The following is a 22131-nucleotide window of genomic DNA, read 5'->3' on the forward strand; positions in this document are numbered from 1 at the left end:
GTGCTGTCATAGAAGTGTTCCATGACAATACTCAAATTATCATCACAGAAGTGCCAATTCCATGATAATAAATGGCGCGTCATGGAAATGTTTTCATCAAGGATAACCGACACGTGGATCCACCGTAACTGGGCGCTATTAAGTTCTCGGGTGGTGGCGTTGGATCCTATAATCCGTTATTAGCCTATTCCAATGGCAATTTTCCACCTGTAAAATTCTCATTAGCCAATGAACCACGTTTTGCTCTAAGTTGCAACAAGTGTCATCCATCCAATGGACAAGACGAGCCTATGAAATGTTGACACGTGGAATGTACCAATAGTGGTCTGTTTACATAAAATGTCGGCCCAATCAAAGTTAGCGGATAGGCCCATTAACGACTCGCTTGCACACAACCTATTTAGAGGTACGACCTGCAAGAATAGTGTAAATTCGGCCCGTCACCAGCCTATTGTGGATTTCTCATGATTGTGGCCCATGGTCACTTCTGGCTCATTAATAGTGAGCTATGTATTTGGGCCCAATTATGACATGGTGTGTTTCTAGACTGTTTAAGGTCCTGCTACATTTGGGCCCATTTGTTGCCCGACGATACCCTCGGCCCATAAACAACCCATGCTAGAATTGGGCCATTTTCGGCAAGGTCTGACTTTCGGCCTATTAGCAGGCTGTTGTAGACTTGGGCCACTTCCAGCCTGATGTGATTTTCGGCCAGTTAAAGGCCGGCGCAACACGGGGGACATATGTGGCTCGACGTGACATCCGGCCTATTAACGACCGATATTCTCGATGACACAAATCCAGCTCGCCCACACTTTCGGCCTGTTAACGGCCCGTGTAGTAGGTCGGTGCATTTACCACCCGTGTTGACTTTCATCCTATTAACGGCATGTCGTGTTGACTTTTATGCTGAGCTGGTTGAAGTTATTGGTTTCTCTGCCAAACTTTCTTGGCCTGCCAGACCAGGAAACAGATTATGCTATATTCATGTTTTACACTAATAGAGCTGGGGGAGGGGCATATTTTAGAAGACTCTTAAGCTGAACTTGTTGAAGTTATAGTTTCATCTACTAACTTTGTCGGTCTATAATAACGAGGAAAGAGATCATGGTAGATTTGGGTTTAAACAAATAGAGTTGGAGGTACTTTAGAAGAATTTTAAGCTAAATTGGTGGAAGTTATAGGTTCCTCTGCCAAACTTTTTTTGCCTTTAAGAATAAGGAAAGAGATCATGGAAAATTCATGTTTTAAATTAATAGCATTTTGTGTGGGTGTTATTTTAGAATACTTTTAAGCTGAACAGGTTGAAGTTGTTGCTTCCTCTGCCAAACTTTCTGGTTCTACGGGAACTAGGAAATATATTATGATAATCATGTCTTAAATTAAATGTGTTGGGTGGGGGGCATATTAGATGACTTTTATGCTGAGCTGGTTGAAGGTATAGGTTTGTCCGCCAAACATTCTTGGTCTGCAAGAACCAAGGAAAATATTATGATATATTCATGTTTTTAACTGATAGAGCTTAGGAGGGAGGGGATTATTTTAGAAGACTTTTAAGTTGAATTGGTTGAAGTTATAGGTTTCTCTACCAAACATTGTTTGTCTATAATAAATAGGAAATAGATTACGGTAGATTCGTCTTTAAACTAATAGCGTTGGGGGTATTTTACAAGACTTTTAAGCTGAACTAGAGGAAGTTATAGGTTCCACTGCCAAACATTGTTTGCCTTTAAGAACAAAGAAAGAGATCATGGAAAATTCATGTTTTAGACTTATAGCGCTCGGGTAGGGTTATTTTAGAAGACTTTTAAGCCGAACAGGTTCAAGTTGTAGGTTCCTTTGCCAAGCTTTGTTGGTCTACAAGAACCAGGAAATAGATTATGGTAGTCATATTGCTGGGTGGGGGTATTTTAGACGATTTTTCTGCAGAGATGGTTGAAGTTATAGGTTTCTCTACCAAACTTTGTGGGCATGCAAGAACCATGAAAGGGATTACAGTATATTAAGTTTTAAAACTAATAACATCAGGGGCGTATTTTAGAAGACTTTTAAGTTGAACTTATTGAAGTTATAGGTTCTTCTGCCAAACTTTGCTGGTATGTAATAACCAGGAAAGAGATTATGGTAGATTCATGTTTGAACTAATAGCACTGGGGAGTATTTTAGAAGACTTTTAAACTAAACTAGTTGAAGTTTTAGGTTTCTCTGCCAAACTTTCTTGGTCTGCAAGAACCAGGGATAATATTACAATGTATTCATGTTTTAAACTAATAGAGCTTAGGGGGGTCATTTTAGAAGACCTTTAAGTTGAATTGGTTGACGTTATATGTTCCTCTACCAAACATTGTTGGTCTACAATACCTAGGAAAGAGATTATGGTAGATTCATCTTTAAACTAATAGCATTGGGCAGTATTTTAGAAGCCTTTTAAGCTGAACTAGTGGAGTTATAGGTTCCACTGCAAACATTATTGGCCATTAGGAACAAGGAAAGAGATCATGGCAAATTCATGTTTTAAACTAATAGCGCCCGTGTGGGGTTATTTTAGAAGACTTTTAAGCTGAACAGGTTAAAGTTGTAGGATCCTCTGCCAAACTTTGTTGGTCTACAAGAACCAGGAAATAGATTATGGTAGTCATATATTAAACTAATTGTTTTTGGTGGGGGTATCTTAGATGACTTTTATGTAGGGCTGTTTGAAGTTATAGGTTTCCATGCCAAACTTTGTGGGAATGCAAGAACCATGAAAGAGGTTACGTATATTCAGTTTTAAAACTAATAGCATTGGGGCGTATTTTAGAAGACTTTTTAATTCAACTGGTTGAAGTTACATGTTCTTCTGCCTAACTTTGTAGGTATGTAATAACCAGGAAAGAGATTATGGTAGATTCATGTTTGAACTAATAGCACTAGGGAGTATTTTAAAATACTTTTAAACTGAATAGGATGAAGTTATCGGATTCTCTGCCATACTTTGTTGGCCTGCAAGAACCAGGAAAGAGATCATGGCATATTAATGTTTTAAACCTAGAGTGCTCGGATCGGCGTTATTTCATAATACTTTTATGCCGAACTATTTAAAGTTACAGGTTCCTTTGGCAAACTTTGTTGGTCTGCAAGAATGTGGGATGGTATTTGTGGTATACCATGTTTAAGCTAATAGCGCTTGGCAATTTTATAAGACTTTCGAGCTGAACCATGCATGCTTAATAAAACATTAACATAAACAACAATTTGCCTACTTGTATGATGTAAAAAAATGGTGTTACCACACTTACATGAACTTTTGATTATTTGTGTTGTGGTAGAGACACTTCTTTCATTAGGGTCATTAACTTTATATCCATTTGTGGTAGTGAAGTATATCATGCCAATGAGATAGTGTATGCATTCTTTCTTTTTTGAGATGTTTTGAAGAGAGAGAGTTACTACTAACCAAATTGTTGAATTCATATGAGTTTGGCCTCATAGGGAATGTGTGGAGAAGAATATGTGGTGGAGAGGATAAGGTTGCAGCTGGCCGGACCCCAAAGTGAACGCTTGTTGGGCGGAGGAGGAGGTGTACGGGAGGAAAATATTAGTTGGTTGAAAAAGGGTTTTCCATCTTTGAGACGTTCTAAAGAAGTAAAGTGTATGCGTTATCATCGGCTAAATTTAAATTGATGTGTCTATATAAAGTCTATTATTTGGTGAGTATTTTTCTCAAGGGGAGGATAATCAGATCATATAAAATAGCTCGAGCCGCCCATAGACTTGGCGCAACCGTGCCTACCCCACCCGCAATATATACGAGTCTGGCTCGTGAACCAGTTCCCCTTTCCCTGTTTCAACCCCCATCGTGGATGGCCAAAATTCTGCACATTCTAATCTAGGCATTCTGAGATCTATCCTTCCTCCAACCCAAACCATTGCCAATGTTGGAGCCACCGCCCACAAAGGGGGCGGAGGCCGCCGAAGCTGATAGACCATCACCCTCCACTACAAAAAAATCACTTCCATTTTCACAGTAGGTCACATTTTTTGTCTTGCATGTACATCTGTGATGATTTTTTAACAGAATCCAGATAGTCATACATGTGCTGTTGTAGAAGTGTTCCATGACAATATTCAAATTATCATCACGGAAGTGCCCACTTCCATTATGATAAATGGAGCATCATGGAATTGTTTTTGTCAAGGGTAACCGACACATAGCATCCACCATAATAGATCGCCATTAAGCTATCGGGTGGCGGCATTAGATCCGATACTCCATTCGCCAATGGCGATTTTCCACGTGTAAAATTCTCATTCGCCAATGGAACCACGTGTTGGCTCTAAGTTGCGACAAGTGTCATCCATCTAATGGATGAGATGAGCCTATGAAACGTTGACATGTGGCACGACCCAATAGTGGCCCATTTACATAAAAAGGCCAGCCCACTCAGAGTTAGCAGGCAAACCCATTAACGGTCTTCTTGCACACAACACATTTACAGGTACGACACGCAACAATAGTGTTAATTTGGCCCGTCACCGGCCTGTCGTGTATTTCTAATCATTGCGGCCCATGGTCACTTGTGGCTCATTAACAATCTGTTATGTATTTGCGCCAATTATGGCCTGGTGTGTTTTCGGCCGGTTTAAGGTCCTGCTACATTTGGGCCCATTTGTTGTCCGATGATACTTTCGTCCCATAAACGCCCCATGTTGGAATTGGGCCATTTTCAGCCAGGTCAAACTTTCTGGCTGTTAGCGGCTGCTACGTCTTGAGCTTGCGTTGGTTTTCCTTGAAGAAGAAAGGGTGATGCAGCACAGTAGCGTAAGTATTTCCCTCAGTTTTTGAGAACCAAGGTATCAATCCAGTAGGAGGCTCCTCACAAGTCCTACGAACCTACACAAACAAACAAAGAACTTGCAACCAACGCAATAAAGGGGTTGTCAAACGCAATAAAGTTCTAGTAGGCCAAACCAAACCGATAATTCAAAGAGACTTGCAAAGATAACTCAATCATACATAAAAGAATTCAGAGGAGATTCAAATATTATTCATAGATAAACTTGATCATAAACCCACAATTCATCGGATCTCGACAAACACACCGCAAAAAGAGATTACATCGAATAGATATCCACAAGAGAGCGGGAGAACATTGTATTGAGATCCAAAAAGAGAGAAGAAGCCAACTAGCTAACAACTATGGACCCGAAGGTCTGTGGTAAACTACTCACAACTCATCGAAGGAGCTATGGTGTTGATGTAGAAGCCCTCCGCGGTGGATTCCCCCTCGGCAGAATGCCGGTGACGGCTCCAAGATGGGATCTCGCGGATACAGAGGTTACGGTGGTGGAAATATTTCTTCGGTGGCTCCCTGGATGTTTTTGGGGTATGTAGGCTTATATAGGAGGAAGAAGTACGTTGGTGGCTACCCGAGGGGTCCACGAGACAGGGGGTGCACCCAGGAGGGGTGGGCGCACCCTCCTATCTCGTGGCCTCCTTGGCTGCTTCTTGGCTTGCACTCCAAGTCCTCTGGATCACGTTCGTTCCAAAAATCATGCTCCCGAAGGTTTCATTCTATTTGGACTCCGTTTGATATTCCTTTTCTTCGAAATACTGAAATAGGCAAAAAAACAACAATACGGGCTGGGCCTCCGGTTAATAGGTTAGTCCCAAAATGATATAATTGTGTAAAATAAAGCCCATAAACATCTAAAACAGGTAATATAATAGCATGGAACAATCAAAAGTTATAGATACATTGGAGACGTATCAAGCATACCTAAGCTTAATTCCTGCTCGTCCTCGAGTAGGTAAATGATAAAAATAGAATTTTTGATGTGGAATGCTACCTAGCATAATTTATCACTGTAATTTATCTTTATTGTGGCATGAATGTTCAAATCCAAATGATTCAAAATAAAAGTTCATATTGACAAAATAAATAGTAATACTTCAAGCATACTAATAAAAGCAATCATGTCTTCTCAAAATAACATGGCTAAAGAAAGTTCATCCCTACAAAACCATATAGTTAGGCTATGCTTCATTTTGGTCACACAAAGATGTTCCCAACTTCTATACCCTCGATGACAAGCCAAGCAATTGTTTCGTACTTAAATAATCTCAAACTTTTTCAACCTTCACGCAATACATGAGCGTGAGCCATGGATACAGCACTATGGGTGGAATAGAATAATGATTGGGGACGGTGTGGAGAAGACAAAAAGGAGAAAGTCTCACATTGACAAGGATAATCAACAGGCTATGGGAATGCCCATCAATTGATGTCAACATGAGGAGTAGGGATTTCCATGCAACGGATGCACTAGAGCTATGAATGAAAGCTCAACAAAAGAAAACTAGTGGGTGTGCATCCAACTTGCTTGCTCACGAAGACCTAGGGCATTTGAGGAAGCCCATCGTAGGAATATACAAGCCAAGTTCTATAATGAAAAATTCCCACTAGTATATGAAAGTGACAACTTATGAGACTCTCTACATCAAAAACATGGTGCTACTTTGAAGCACAATATATGAGACTCACTACATGAAGAACATGGTGCTACTTTGAAGCACAAGTGTGGAAAAAGAGATAGTAGCATTTCCCCTTTATTTATTTTCTTTTTCTTTTTTTATTTTTATTTTTATTTTTTCTTTTCTTTTTGGCCTTTCTTCTTTTTTTTTCTTTTGGCCTTTTTTGGGCAATGCTTTAATAATGATGATCATCACACTTTTATTGATTACAACACCTGAATTACAACTCGAAACTAGAACAAGATATGACTCTATATGAATGCCTCCGGCGGTGTACCGAGATGGTGCAATGAATCAAGAGTGACATGTATAAAAATTATGCATGGTGGCTTTGCCACAAATACGATATCACCTACATGATCATGCAATGGCAATATGACAAAAGTAATGTATGTCATGATGATGATGAACGGAACGGTGGAAAGTTGCATGACAATATATCTCGGAATGGCTACGGAAATGCCATAAATAGGTAGGTATGGTGGCTGTTTTGAGGAAGATATAAGGAGGTTTATGTGTGATAGAGCGTATCGTATCACGGGGTTTGGATGCACCGGCGGAGTTTGCACCAACTCTCAAGGTGAGAAAGGGCAATGCACGGTACCGAAGAGGCTAGCAATGATGCAAAGGTTAAAGTGCGTATAATCCATGGACTCAACATTAGTCAAAAGAACTCATATACTTATTGCAAAAATTTAGAATTCATCAAAAATCAAGCACTACGCGCATGCTCCTAGGGGGATAGATTGGTAGGAAAAGACCATCGCTTGTCCCCGACCGCCACTCGTAAGGATGCATAAGCCAGGTACGCTTCATGCTTCAAATTTGTTACACAACTTTGACCATACGTGCATGCTACGAGACTTGCTAACTTCAACACAAGAATTCTTTAAATTCATAATCACCCAACTAGCATGACTTTAATATCACTACCTACATATCTCAAAACAATTATCAAGTATCAAGTTGATCATAGCATCCAATTCACTTCCTATGATAGTTTTTATTATACCCAACTTAGATGCTCATCATTCTAGGACCAATTTATAACCATAGCAAATACCATGATGTTCTAAAAGACTCTCAAAATAGTATAAGTGAAGCATGAGAGATAAACAATTTCTTCAAAATTAAACCACCGCCGTGCTCTGAAAGATATAAGTGAAGTACTAGAGCAAAAACTATCTAGCTCAAAAGATATAAGTGAAGCACATAGAGTATTCTAATAAATTTCAATCAAGTAGGCTTCCCCCAAAAGGTGTGTTACATCAAGGATGACTGTGGTAAACTAAAAAGCAAAAACTAATATAATACACGATGCTCCAAGCAAAACACATATCATGTGGCGAATAAAAGTATAGCTCCAAGTAAAGTTACCAATGAACGAAGACGAAAGAGGGGATGCCTTCCGGGGGCATCCCCAAGCTTAGGATTTTGGCTATTCTTGAATATCTTGGGGTGCCTTGGGCATCCCCAAGCTTAGGCTTTTGCCACCCTTTATTCCATAGTCTATCAAATCTTTACCCAAAACTTGAAAACTTCACAACACAAAACTCAACAGGAAATCTCATAAGCTCCGTTAGTGAAAGAAAAAAAACCACCACATAAGGTACTTTAATGAACTCATTCTTTATTTATATTGGTGTTAAACCTACTGTATTCCAAGTTCTCTATGGTTCATACCCTTACATACTAACCATAGATGCATCAAAATAAGCAAACAACACACGAAAAACAGAATCTGCCAAAAACAGAACAGTCTGTAGCAATCTGTATCTAACGCACACTTATTGAACCTTAAAAATCCTAACAAAATAGGAAGTCCTAAACAATTTGTTTATTGAACAGAATCAAAAAGAATCAATGCAAAATCTCGTTTCTGTGATTTATTGAATTTGTTCTCGTGAGTGCAAAGTTTCTGTTTTTCAGCAGAATCAAATCAACTCATATCATAGGTTATCCTATAGGTTCTACTTGGCACAAACACTAAATAAACCATGAAAACACATCTAAACAGAAAGTAGATGCAAAATTTATTACTAAACAGGAACAAAAACAAAAAACACAAAGAAAATTGGGTTGCCTCCCAACTAGCGCTATCGTTTAACGCCCCTAGCTAGGCATAAAAGCGAAGATAGATGTAAGTAGTGCCATCTTTGGCACTTGATTCATAGGTAGCTGGCATAATAGATTCATAAGGTAATTTAACTTTCTTTCTTGGAAAGTACTCCATGCCTTTTTTAATGGAAATTGGAATCTAATATTCCCTTCCTTCATACCAATAGTCGCACCAATCGTTGTAAGGAAAGGTCTACCAAGAATAATAGGGCAAGAAAGATTGCACTCTATATCAAGAACGATAAAATCAACGGGCACCAAATTTCTATTTGCAACAATTGGAACATCATTGATACTTCCCATTGGCTTTTTAATGGTGGAATCCGCAAGGTGCCCATCATTCTAGGACCAATTTTATAAACATAGAAAATACCATGCTGTTCTAAGAGACTCTCAAAATAATATAAGTGAAGCATGAGAGACTAACAATTTCTACAAAATTAAGCCACCGCCGTGCTCTAAAAGATATAAGTGAGGCACTAGAGCAAAAACTATCTAGCTCAAAAGATATAAGTGAAGCACATAGAGTATTCTAATAAATTCCAATCATGTGGGTTTCTCCCAAAAGGTGTGTACAGCAAGGATGATTGTGGTAGACTAAAAAGAAAAGACTAATATCATACAAGACGCTCCAAGCAAAACACATATCATGTGGCGAATAAAAATATAGCTCCAAGTAAAGTTACTGATAAACGAAGACAAAAGAGGAGATGCCTTCCCGGGGCATCCCCAAGCTTAGGCTTTTGGCTATTCTTGAATATCTTGGGGTGCCATGGGCATCCCCAAGCTTAGGCTCCTGCCACTCCTTATTCCATAGTCCATCAAATCTTTACCCAAAACTTGAAAACTTCACAACACAAAACTCAACAGGAAATCTCATAAGCTCCGTTAGTGCAAGAAAGCAAAACCACCACATAAGGTACTGTAATGAACTCATTATTTATTTATATTGGTGTTAAATCTACTATATTCCGAATTATCTATGGTTCATACCCCTACATACTAGCCATAGATTCATCAATATAAGCAAACAACACAAGAAAAGCAGAATCTGTCAAAAATAGAACAGTCTGTAGCAATATGTAACTCTGGAATACTTCTGGAACTCTAAAGATCCTACCAAAATAGGAAGTACTGGGCAATTTGTCTATTGATCTACATAAAAAAGCATAAATGCAAAAACACGTCTCTGTGAATTACTAAAATTATTTTCGTGCGTGCAAAGTTTCTCTTTTTCAGCAGAATCAAATTAACTATCACCATAGGTTATCCTATAGGTTCTACTTGGCACAAACACTACCTAAAACATGAAAACGCATCTAAACAGAAGGTAGATGATAAATTTATTACTAAATAGAAGCAAAAAGCGAAAACAAAGATAAAATTGGGTTGCCTCCCAACTAGCGCTATTGTTTAACGCCCCTAGCTAGGCATAAAAGCGAGGATAGATCTAAATATGCCATCTTTGGCACTTGATTCATAAGTAGCTCGCATGATAGATTCATAAGGTAATTTGACTTTCTTTCTTGGAAAGTGCTCCATGCCTTTCCTTAATGGAAATTGGAATCTAATATTCCCTTCCTTCATATCAATAATCGCACCAATCGTTCTAAGGAAAGGTCTACCAAAAATAATAGGACATCAAAGATTGCAATCTATATCAAGAACGATAAAATCTACAGGCACCAAATTCTTATTTTCAATAATGAGAACATCATTAATTCTTCGCATAGGCTTTTTAATGGTGGAATCCACAAGATGCAAATTTAAAGAGCAATCATCAAGATCATGGAAACCTAGAATATCACATAAAGTTTTCGGAATCGTAGAAACACTAGCACCCAAATCACACAAAGCAAAACACTCATAATCTTTAATTTTAATCTTTATAGTAGGTTCACACTCATCATTAAGTTTTCTAGGTATAGAAACTTCCAAATTAAGTTTTTCATCAAAAGATCGCATCAAGGCATCAACAATATGTTTGGTAAAAGCTTTATTTTGACTATAAGCATGAGGAGAATTAACAACAGATTGCAACAAGGAAATACAACTTTCTAAAGAACAATTATCATAATAAAAATCCTTGAAATCCGAGATAGTGGGTTCAATACTATTTAAAGTCATGACCTCTCCAATCCCACTTTTACGAAATTTAGCATCAAGATCTAAAAATTCCGAATTCTCGGGACGCCATCTAAATAAAGTTGACTCATCTCCAGTCCCATTATTATCAAGATTAATATTGCAAAATAAAGATATAATAGGGGACATATCAATAACTTTAAGATCTTCATCATTATTTTCATGGGAGGTAGAAGAACACGCTTTTACAAAGCAATCTTTCTTAGCACGCAATCTAGCGGTTCTTTATTTGCACTCGTCAATGGACACTCTCATTGCTTTGAGAGACTCATTGATATCATGCTTAGGAGAAGAAGATCTAAGTTTGAGAGAATCAACATCAAGCGAAAGTCTATCAACATTCCTAGCCAAATCATCAACTTTGAGCAATTTTTCTTCAAGCAAAGCATTAAAATTCTTTTGAGAGATCATAAATTCCTTCACACTATTTTCAAAATCAGAGGGCATCTTATTAAAATTACCATAAGAATTATTGTAGGAATTTCCATAATTATTAGAGGAATTGCTAGGGAACGGTCTAGGATTAAAGTTTCCTCTATAAGAATTGTTTCCAAAATTATTCCTACCAACAAAATTTACATCCATAGATTCATTATATTCTCAATCAAGGTAGATAAAGGCATATCATTGGGATCAATAGAAGAACTCTTAGTAGCAAACAATCTCATAAGCTCAGCCATCTTTCCACTCAAAACATTAATTTCTACTATAGCATGCACTTTTTTACTAGTAGATCATTCGGTGTGCCATTGAGAATAATTAGCCATAATATTATCAAGAAGTTTTATAGCATCTCCTAATGTTATTTCCATAAACGTGCCTCCGGCAGCCAAATCTAAAAGATTTCTAGAAGCAAAGTTTAATCCAGCATAAATTTTTTGTATGATCATCCATAAATTCAAACCATGAGTAGGACAATTGCAAATCATTAATTTCATTCTTTCCCAAGATTGGGCAACATGCTCATGATCAAATTGTTTAAAATTCATCATATTGTTCCTAAGCGAGATGATCTTACCGGGAGGAAAATACTTAGAGATAAAAGCATCTTTGCATTTGTTCTAAGAATCAATACTATTTTTAGGCAAAGATGAAAACCAAACTTTAGCACGATCTCTAAGTGAAAATGGAAATAACTTCGATTTAACAATATCATTATCCGTATCTTTTTTATTTTGCATCTCACACAAATCAACAAAGTTATTTAGATGAGTAGCGACATCTTCACTAGGAAGGCCGGAGAATTGATCTTTCATAACCAGATTCAGCAAAGCAGCATTGATTTCACAAGACTCAACATCATTAAGAGGAGCAATCGGAGTACTAAGGAAATCATTATTATTGGTATTGGAGAAATCACACAATTTGGTATTATCTTGCACCATGGCGACAAGTAATCCAACACACAAGCAAACAGAAAAAGGCAAGCGAAAGAGAGAGGAAGAAGAATACAAGCAGAAAAGAGAGGAGATTGGGAAAGAGAGGGCGAATAAAACGGCAAGAGTGAAGTGGGGGAGAGGAAAACGAGAGGCAAATGGAAAATAATGTAAATGCGAGGGGGATGAGTTTGTGATGGGTACTTGGTATGTCTTGACTTGAGCGAAGACCTCCCCGGCAACGGCGCCAAAAATCCTTCTTGCTACGTCTTGAGCTTGCGTTGGTTTTCCTTGAAGAGGAAAGGGTGATGCATCATAGTAGTGTAAGTATTTCCCTCAGTTTTTGAGAACCAAGGTATCAATCCAGTAGGAGGCTCCTCACAAGTCCCACGAACCTACACAAACAAACAAAGAAATCACAACCAACGCGATAAAGGGGTTGTCAATCCCTTCACGGCCACTTGCAAAAGTGAGATCTGATAGAGATAATATGATAAGATACATATATTTTTGGTATTTTATAATATAGATGTAGAAAATAAAGATGCAAATAAAAGTAGATTGAAAGCTTATATGATAAAGGATAGACCCGGGGGCCATAGGTTTCACTAGAGGCTTCTCTCAAGATAGCATAAATATTACGATGGGTGAACAAATTACTGTCGAGCAACTGATAGAAAAGAGAATAATTATGAGATTATCTAGGCATGATCATGTATATAGGCATCACGTCCGTGACAAGTAGACCGACTCCTGCCTGCATCTACTACTATTACTCCACACCTCGACCGCTATCCAGCATGCATCTAGAGTATTAAGTTCATAAGAACAGAGTAACGCATTAAGAAAGATGACATGATGTAGAGGGATAAACTCAAGCAATATGATATAAATCCCATCTTTTTATCCTCAATGGCAACAATACAATACGTGCCTTGCAACCCTTTCTGTCACTCGGTAAGGACACCGCAAGATTGAACCCAAAGCTAAGCACTTCTCCCATGGCAAGAAAGATCAATCTAGTAGCCAAACCAAACCGATAATTCGAAGAGACTTGCAAAGGTAACTCAATCATACATAAAAGAATTCAGAGGAGATTCAAATATTATTCATAGATAAACTTGATCATAAACCCACAATTCATCGGATCTCGACAAACACATCGCAAAAAGAGATTACATCGAATAGATCTCCACAAGAGAGCGGGAGAACATTGTATTGAGATCCAAAAAGAGAGAAGAAGCCAACTAGCTAATAACTATGGACCCAAAGGTCTGTGGTAAACTACTCACAACTCATCGGAGGAGCTATGGTGTTGATGTAGAAGCCCTCCATGGTGGATTCCCCCTCCGGCAGAACGTCGGCGACGGCTCCAAGATGGGATCTCGTGGATACAGAAGGTTATGGTGGTGGAAATATTTCTTTGGTGGCTCCCTGGATGTTTTCGGGGTATGTAGGCTTATATAGGAGGAAGAAGTACGTCGGTGGCCGCCCGAGGGGTCCACGAGACAAGGGGCGTGCCCAGGAGGGGTGGGCGCGCCCTCCTATCTCGTGGACGCCTCGGTTGCTTCTTGGGTTGCACTCCAAGTCCTCTGGATCACGTTTGTTCCAAAAATCACGCTCCCGAAGGTTACATTCCGTTTGGACTCCATTTGTTATTCCTTTTCTTTAAAATACTGAAATAGGCAAAAAACAGCAATACGGGCTGGTTCTCCAGTTAGTAGGTTAGTCCCAAAAATGATATAATTGTGTAAAATAAAGCCCATAAACAACTAAAACAGGTAATATAATAGCATGGAACAATCAAAAATTATAGATACGTTGGAGACGTATCAGTGGCCCACTGTAAGTTTGGCGACTTCCAGCCTGATGTGATTTTTGGCCAATTAATGATCGACACAACGCATGGCCATATGTGGCCCAACATGATATTCATCCTATTAACGACCCATATTCTTGATGACATAAATCTAGACCACCCGCACTTTCGGCCTGTTAAAGGCTGGTGTAGTAGGTCAACGCATTTAGGGCCCGTGTTGACTTTCATCATGTTAACGGCCCGCAAATGGGCCACCATGGGCATATGCTTTGGGTGTCTCTCTTTAGGAGCAATCTGCACTTGGTTGGGTGGTGATGTCGCCGAGCGGCCAAGTAGTTATCTACCACCTTTTAAGTGGTGACTTCTACTACAATGTGCACCAATGCTTGCACCACCTTCAATCTATTAATATGGTACTTAACATCATCATCTACCTCCATTCGGTGTAGTTGGGGGGCTCTGAAAGTTTCATGTTTTCAAATGCCACCTCATTTTCTCCTATTTGTGTTGTTTCCCATGTTTGAAACTAAAGGGACAAAGAGCTATAGAAATATATGAAATTTAGCTCCACTAAATGATAACAAGTCGAGTAGTCGTTTAGTTTCTTTTTTTTCATGTGCTTTCATAAGGCACTATTGACTTATTCACTTTCTTTTTACCTCCTTTTGATTTGTTTGGCACCTAGCACAACATCTTGGGTTGAAGTGGTTGAGTTCTACTTGTAGTTGCAACAATTTTTTGAATAATAGAAACTAAGTCGATTATATGATTCAGTTGTATCTTTCTTCTTATCAATAATGGTCTAGGCCATTTATTATTTGATCCTATGATTGTGTTGGTGTCTTAGTTTTTATGTTTTAAAAAAGGCACAAATAACATCAACTCTATCTAATTAAAGTTCAATACATTCACATATGCACATGCTTATCTGCTACTAATGGTATTTATTATCCCATCATTTTACCTGCCTAATAACGAATAGGAGCAACCTCATGCCTTACTACTCTCTAGCCTCCATCCACCTATGGAAAATCCATGCTCCGGGTACATAATTGTTTGAATACAGATATGGAATTTGTAAACCAAATCATGTTGTACAATATAATCCAGGGACCACTATAGTATTTTTTATTTAGAGAGAACACTTGATAGGTGAGGATTTAGCAGAAGCAATTGATAGATAGGGCAAACCTTGCATATCTTTAAAGAAATCCTTATTGTGGATCTCAATTTTCCTCTTTTGTCTAATACTGTCTGTTTACAAATGTTTCTGAATTAGTATACTATATTTTGATAAGCCAAGAAAAAGGCATCCAAGAGGTCTTGGTATTTATGGGAAACATTATGATGAGTGGCTGGTATATTACATAGTTCATGTATGTGTTTATGGTTGTGGTGCAAGCTATATTTTAGACTAAGAGGAGCAGCCATTGGAGCATGGTGCCTTTGCTATTTGATAAAAAATGATTCATAGTTGAGTAACCTACATATGGTCTTCCAAAACATATCTTCTTATAAAATATATGCATTTACTGAAGTCTTGAAGATTTTCATTTCATTGCTGGAGTTGTCCACATAAAATCATATACATCTTAGTTCTTAACACTAGAAATCCCACTTCAAAATGACAACCATGAATGGTTAATAGTTTTTTTTGTATATTTAAAAATACATCCTACCACTGGGTGTAGTGTATATAGATTTGTGGCCTCCAGGCTTATGTGTTGGTAAGAAACCAACATTCAGTCAGTAAATATAATGATTTTGTTTGTGTTATATAGATGAGGGATAAGCTTGATCCATTGGAGCTTCTGAAACTGTGAGAGATTTTGAATCCCCACAAGAAGCCCATGAGTCTGGCAAGTATCACATGCCACTTTGACATTCAATGTCTTTGTTCAGAATTGTCAATTTGGGGATGACATGGACTGAGACATTCGATGGCAGTGTAAAGACTTGCCAACTTTTGGCCTTTATGGCAGGCTGAGGTTCAACAATGTCCATAGTACCTTATTTTTACTGGAAATATCTTTTTATTTGTATGTTGATGCAATATGGTGCATTTTACAAGATCATTTTACATACAGACACATTGGTGTATCAATTTTACTTTTGCTTCACCGTGTTACTGACACGTTTCCTTCTTCTTTTGGTACTGGTTCAGATACTAAAGGCTTCTTAATTATCTGTGAAAAGGAGAGACACTTAAAGTTTTGTATGTAAGAGTACGACTTCGGTTTAGATTTCAATTTTTCTAGGGGCTTTCCTTATGTCTAGTCTTTAGATTGTTTTATTCTTCTTATAGTTATTAATAGTAACACCAAATGGAATTCCTTACCATGTTGTGCCCTGCCGGAAAGTTGTGTGATGACCATCAACAATTTGAAGAGCTCTATGTGATAATTTGAATGCAAGTAGTGTCCTTCTCTATGCATGTGTACTTCTGTGTATTTTCAGCTTTATTCTCTGTCTATGGAATGATTATATTAGCTTTGTAGTATGCCTTCATTTCCATTTGTATCTTGATGCATCAAAAATAACATTAATTGGCTAATAAGCCTTTCCATGATACATGCTCATTATTGTATTACTAATGTGGCTTCTGTATTTACTTTGAGAAGAACTTCCATCATGTTTCTCCAATGTGCACTACACCTCCAGTCTCATGGCATGTGATTTCAGCCATAGTTCTTCTCTAGGTTGGGCATACATAAATAAATAGCACTTTCAACTTGCTATAATTTGTAGTATGGTTTGTTCTGACTATCACGCCTCTTAGTTTCCATTATATTTCCATCAAATGATGTTGTTCCTATTTTTTAGTAGTGACCTAAAACGTCTTATTTTAGTTTACAGAGGGATACAATATAGCGTGATAGATATTCATATTTTTGTCTTAGTCTTTAGTATAGTTTTCAACTTAGCTGCATTCAAGGTCATATTTTTCTCTCAGTATTTAGTATAGTTTTCAACTTAGCTGTTTTCCCATTGATTACATATGTGAAAGGCGGGTGACACATGTCAAGCTACGGGGAGCATGGCACAATCACCAGCTTTAGCTACATCAATGCATCAAGTCTCCTTAGAATTTGTACTCAACTCAAAATACAAAATATCAAGTGTATGCTCTTTAGACATGAAATTGATGAAAGCTGAAATGCCTACTACAATCCGATCGAATTACAGAAGATCAAGAAGTTCAAGGAAGAGCTCACGAAAGAACAGACCAGACATGTGTAACCTTTGCCTGGCACGGGGCCCGATGTATCTAAGCTCTTGGCTGTGGCTGCAAACAGGGCCCTGCAATTCATCTACAATGAGAAGTCGATGTTTGTTCTGATTGCAGAAGTCATCATGATGCAAGTTGATGCAATTGGGGTCCTCATCCCCTCTGGAAGATAGTAGTTCGCGACAAGTGAATTAGTAGATTAGTGACAAGTGAATTCAGACATTTCTATACATTTTTTCTGTTGCTGTGTGTTGGCATAATTATAGGCTATCATTTAAGATTTTATTGGTCGCTCTGCCTAGCATGATGACCAAAGTTATGTCTCCTGAGAAATAAGATAACAACTAAATATGTATGTTTCTATTTATGTGTGTTTATTTTGTTAGATTGAGGCGACGCAAACTTGAATTATGAATGAACTATATGTCCTTGGTTATTGAGGCATAATGAAAACTTTGAAGTATGTGGTGAGTAAACTTGCTTATTTGGATAAAGCATATACTCATCTGTTCTTGCTGACGGGATATATTTTTTTAGTGTCCGGTGATGCGAATAGGATTTTTTCTTTGAGCGGTGATGGGAATAGGTGCCATATCTGGATGATATACTAGATCAGGGATAGAAATGGTGCCGCCCATGGACTCGGCGCAAGCGCGCAGCCGTCCCTGCCCCACCCGCAGTATAATAGAGTCTGACCTGCGGGCCGGTTCCCCACGCCCCCTTCTGTTCCCCATCTTATAGAGCCGAAATCCCCACATCTTAACCCTATCTCTCTCCCTGCCCTGATCCCCACTACCGCCGATGTTGTCAGAGAAACAATCTGTGGAGCCCTTCGAGGCCATGGAGGCTGCCAGGCCATCAGCCTCCATGTCGAAGGAATCGGAGCCCGCCGGCGCTAGGGGCATCACCGCCACCACACCATGGGGCGCCCACGAGACGAACATACTGTTGGTCCGCCTTGCCCCACACAAGGCGCTTGACTATGTCATCATGCACGTTGGCTCCCGCAGCTATGCCTTCGTTCTTTTCCGCTCCATCACCGAGTCTCGGTCCTTCCTCGAGGCACTTTGTGCGTCCAAGGTCAAGTGCACCTTTATCTGGATCAAGTTCGTCCGGCCGGTAATTTCTCACCCCCCTTCTCCCCCACTAGTATCATCTCCCACCTTGGATCCCCCTCGGGATATGGCAGCAGTTCGCGATGTGAATTTTCTAGTAAAATTAGAACTTCGGTGCTTGTGAATTGCAATTTCTTTAGGTGGTGTGGGCTGAGGCCTCCAGCAACTCTGATATATGTAGTTATTCGAGCGGCGGGAGACAGGATCAACCGCGAAGGGTGGTCTGGTGAAGACTCGCAGGTGGCTGGGGGCAGTGGCGCTAAGGGTATAGGGGAGTGAGGTACGCGAGGCCTTTGGGATGGTGGATGAGCACATGAGGAGCTGATGGCAACTGGAAACCTTGACACCGGTGAATGGCATAGTAGGATCCGATGGCAGTTCGTTCCTAGGCAGTGGCCACCACGGGGAGGTTCATGTGGTGGGAGACGTCGGCACGACGTGGGGAGGTCGAGACGTCCGGATTTTCTTTTTAACTGCGGGCCATATGGATTGGGGGAAGAAGGTTGGGTTGGGCAATTTTTTCTGTATCTTTAGCAAATCATTTTCCGGATTGGGGAATAACGGTCGGGTCAGACATTTCTTTTTTCTTATGGATCTTTAGAGAATCATTTTCTACCACTTATGGATGGGAGCGTTTGGTAATTGTTTTCTGAATCTTTAGCAAATCGTTTTTTGGATTGGCGAACAATGGTCGGGTCGGGCAGCTCATTTTTCTGGATCTTTAGCGAATCGTTTTCTACCACTTATGGATGAGAGTGGTGTGTAATTGTTTTTCTCGATCTTTAGCAAATCGTTTTTCAGACTAGGGAACAATGGTCTGGTCGACAGCTCTTTTCTCCGGACCTTCAGAGAATCATTTTCTACCACTTTTGGATGGAAGTGGTGGGTAATTGCTTTTTCTGGATCTTTAGCAGATCTTTTTCCAGATTGGGTAACAAGGGTCGGGTCGGCAAGTTTTTTTCTGGATCTTTAGCAAATTGTTTACTACCACTTATGGTTGGGAGTGGTGAGTAATTTTTCTCTGGATCTGTAGCAAATCATTTTCCTGATTGGGGAACAATGGTTGGGTCGGACAGCTCTTTTTTTCTTGATCTTTAGCAAATTATTTTCTACCACATATGGATGGCAGTGGTGGGTAATTTTTTTGCAACTTCATGGGCAATTTTAGGACGGACGGGCAGAAGAAAGAATCCCTTTATTAGTGTTCAAGAAAACATTGTGGTAGTGAAGTATATTATGGTCATTTGTGTTGTGGTAGAGACACTTTCTTTTATTAGGGCCAGGACAGACGGGCATAAGCACGCACCACAGATACATAAACTTATGATTATTTGTGTTTTGGTAGAGGCACTTTCTTTTATTAGGGTCATTTACATTGTTTCTATTTGAGGTAGTGAAGTATATTATGCCAATGAGATATTGTACGCATTCCTTATTTTTGAGACGTTTTTAAGAGGGAAAGTTATTACTAACCAACTCCTCGGATTAAATTAAAAGGTGTCTATGAAGGCCATGTTTTTTGATTATTTTTCTCAAGCGGGTATAGCCGGATTCGAGTGGCCCATGCACACGACAAACCAACCCTGCCCCACTCGCAATATATACGGGTCCGGCCCCATATCAAACATATGGAAAAGAATATGTCATGGAGAGGATAAGGTTGGGAGAGTTTACGGTGGGTGGGCCCCATAGGCAGTGCATGTCTAGCGTAGGAGCAGGTCTACATGAGGAAAATATTAGTCGGTTGAATAAGGCTGTTCCATCTTTCAGACGTTTTAAAGATGGAAAGTGTATGTGTTATCATCTGCTAAATCTCAAATTAATGTGTCTATATGAAGGCCATTATCTAGTGAGTATTTTTCTCAAGTGGAGGATAATCACCTCATATAGAAATGGTTCGAGCCGCCCATGGACTCGACGTAGCTATTCCTACCCTACCCCCAATATATATGAGTCTGGACCATGGGACGGTTCCCCTTTGCCTGTTCCGGCACCCATCTTAGACAACCAGAATGCCCAGCATCCTAACCTAGGTGTCCGACGATCTCTCCCTCCTTTCACCCCCACGACCGTTGATGTCATCAGAGCCACCACCTGCAGAGGCGGCGGAGGCTACTAAGGCCGCCGAGCCATCGGCTTCCTCATCGAAGGAATCAAAACCCTCTGACACAAGGGGTGCTACCGCCGTGCCAGGGGCGGACCACGAGGCAAACACGCTATGCATCGGCAACCTACCCACACACACATGCACACATGGATGAGGACGACATCACTACGGCCTTGGCCCTGCATGTGGCGCCTAACAAAGTCGTCACGCGAGGTGACTCCCGTAGCTACGCCTTAGTCCTCTTTTGCTCACTTGCCGTGTCCTAGGATTCCCTCGAGGTTCTCCGTGGGTCCAAGGTCATGGGCTCCTTCATTTGGATAATCTCTCTTCTCCCTTCTCCACTGTCTGGATCAGCTCCCACCTTGTATCGCCCCGTGATCTGGCTGCAGGTTGTCACCCTGCGATGTGATTGGTAATTACGATTTTGGTGCATGTGATATGGCATGGCGGCGCACGAGTGGTAGATTTATCATTGCGTGCTCTTGCCATTTCATACATTTCTGGTAGTGTCAACAAATATATGTTTTTAGATAGTTCTAGATTGGTAACTGTTCTTGCTCTAGGGTGATATTGTTATGTTGGTGTTGTCTAAAGATTGATGCCCTCATGATACTTACTGGTGTAATTCTAGCTTTGCTTTGCCAAGGAGTAGGTCAATATCTAGTTACTATGGTATGGTCTAATTAAAGTTTGAATGATGTACTAATACTGAATGATCATTGGTTAGTCATAGTTGTTTATTTATCAAGTGAAATTGCACCATTTATGTGTTACTATTGTGTAATGAGTTGTGCACAAGTGACACAATTTGCTATTATTCAAGCTGTGATTTGATATAACTATGCAGTGTATTTTATCTTAGATCTGTTTCACTTCAAGTTAGACCATTCATAGCTATCTCATAGTTTTTGTTGCTAGGACTACTTGGATGAGGATTTTATGCATCTATTTCATTATAGAAATAGTATGCCTTCTAATGGCATCTGTTCTTTGATTGGTTTTTACATGATAGAGCTATTAGGAACCTATGTGTTGGAGGAATCATTTCATCTATATCAAAGCAGGAGGTAGATGAAGAGTTTCAAAGGATTGGAAAGATTGAACGTGTTGAATTATCCATTGATAAAACTTTTGCATACATCAACTCTGAGTAGCTGGAAGATGACATTTCTACCTATAAACCTGTGGATGGGACAAATTTTAGGGGCCTCATGATGCAACATTCCTCTTCGCCGTATAGTTTGGAGGGACGGGTCAAATCCATATGGGTTAATGAAACATGCTTAATAAAACATTAACATAAACAACAATGTGCCTACTTGTATGGTGTAAAGAAATGTTGTAACCACACTCACATAAAGTTATGATTATTTGTGTTGTTGTCGAGATACTCTCTTTCATCAGGGTCATTTACTTTGTTTATTTGTGGTAGTTAAGTATATTATGCCAATGAGATATTGTACACATTCCTTCTTTTTGAGACGTTGTTAAGTGGGAAAGTAATTACTAACCAACTCCTTGAAATAAATTAAAAGGTGTATGTATAAAGTTCATGTTTTTGTGAGTATTTTTCTCAAGCGAAGGATAATCTGGTTTGAGCCGGCCACACACACGAAAATGTCGTCCCTCTGCCCCCACCCCCCGGGAATACATACAAGTCCTGCCCCATGGGGAACATGTGGAGAAGAATATGTCATGGGGAGAGGGT

At 39.5% G+C, this 22131-nt stretch overlaps 1 protein-coding gene across 1 annotated transcript; it reads left to right on the top strand.

The window, feature by feature from the left end:
* Nucleotides 1-17942: 17942 nt before the first annotated feature.
* LOC123091717 (uncharacterized) lies at nucleotides 17943-21811 on the top strand. Its single transcript, XM_044513324.1, has 2 exons — nucleotides 17943-18320; nucleotides 21436-21811. The coding sequence occupies exons 1-2, from the start codon at nucleotides 18003-18005 to the stop codon at nucleotides 21442-21444; spliced, it is 327 nt and encodes a 108-aa protein (XP_044369259.1). The 5' UTR covers nucleotides 17943-18002; the 3' UTR covers nucleotides 21445-21811.
* The last annotated feature ends 320 nt before the right edge of the window (nucleotides 21812-22131 follow it).

This window comes from Triticum aestivum, chromosome 1B (assembly GCF_018294505.1).
Source record: "Triticum aestivum cultivar Chinese Spring chromosome 1B, IWGSC CS RefSeq v2.1, whole genome shotgun sequence".
NCBI lineage: Eukaryota > Viridiplantae > Streptophyta > Magnoliopsida > Poales > Poaceae > Triticum > Triticum aestivum.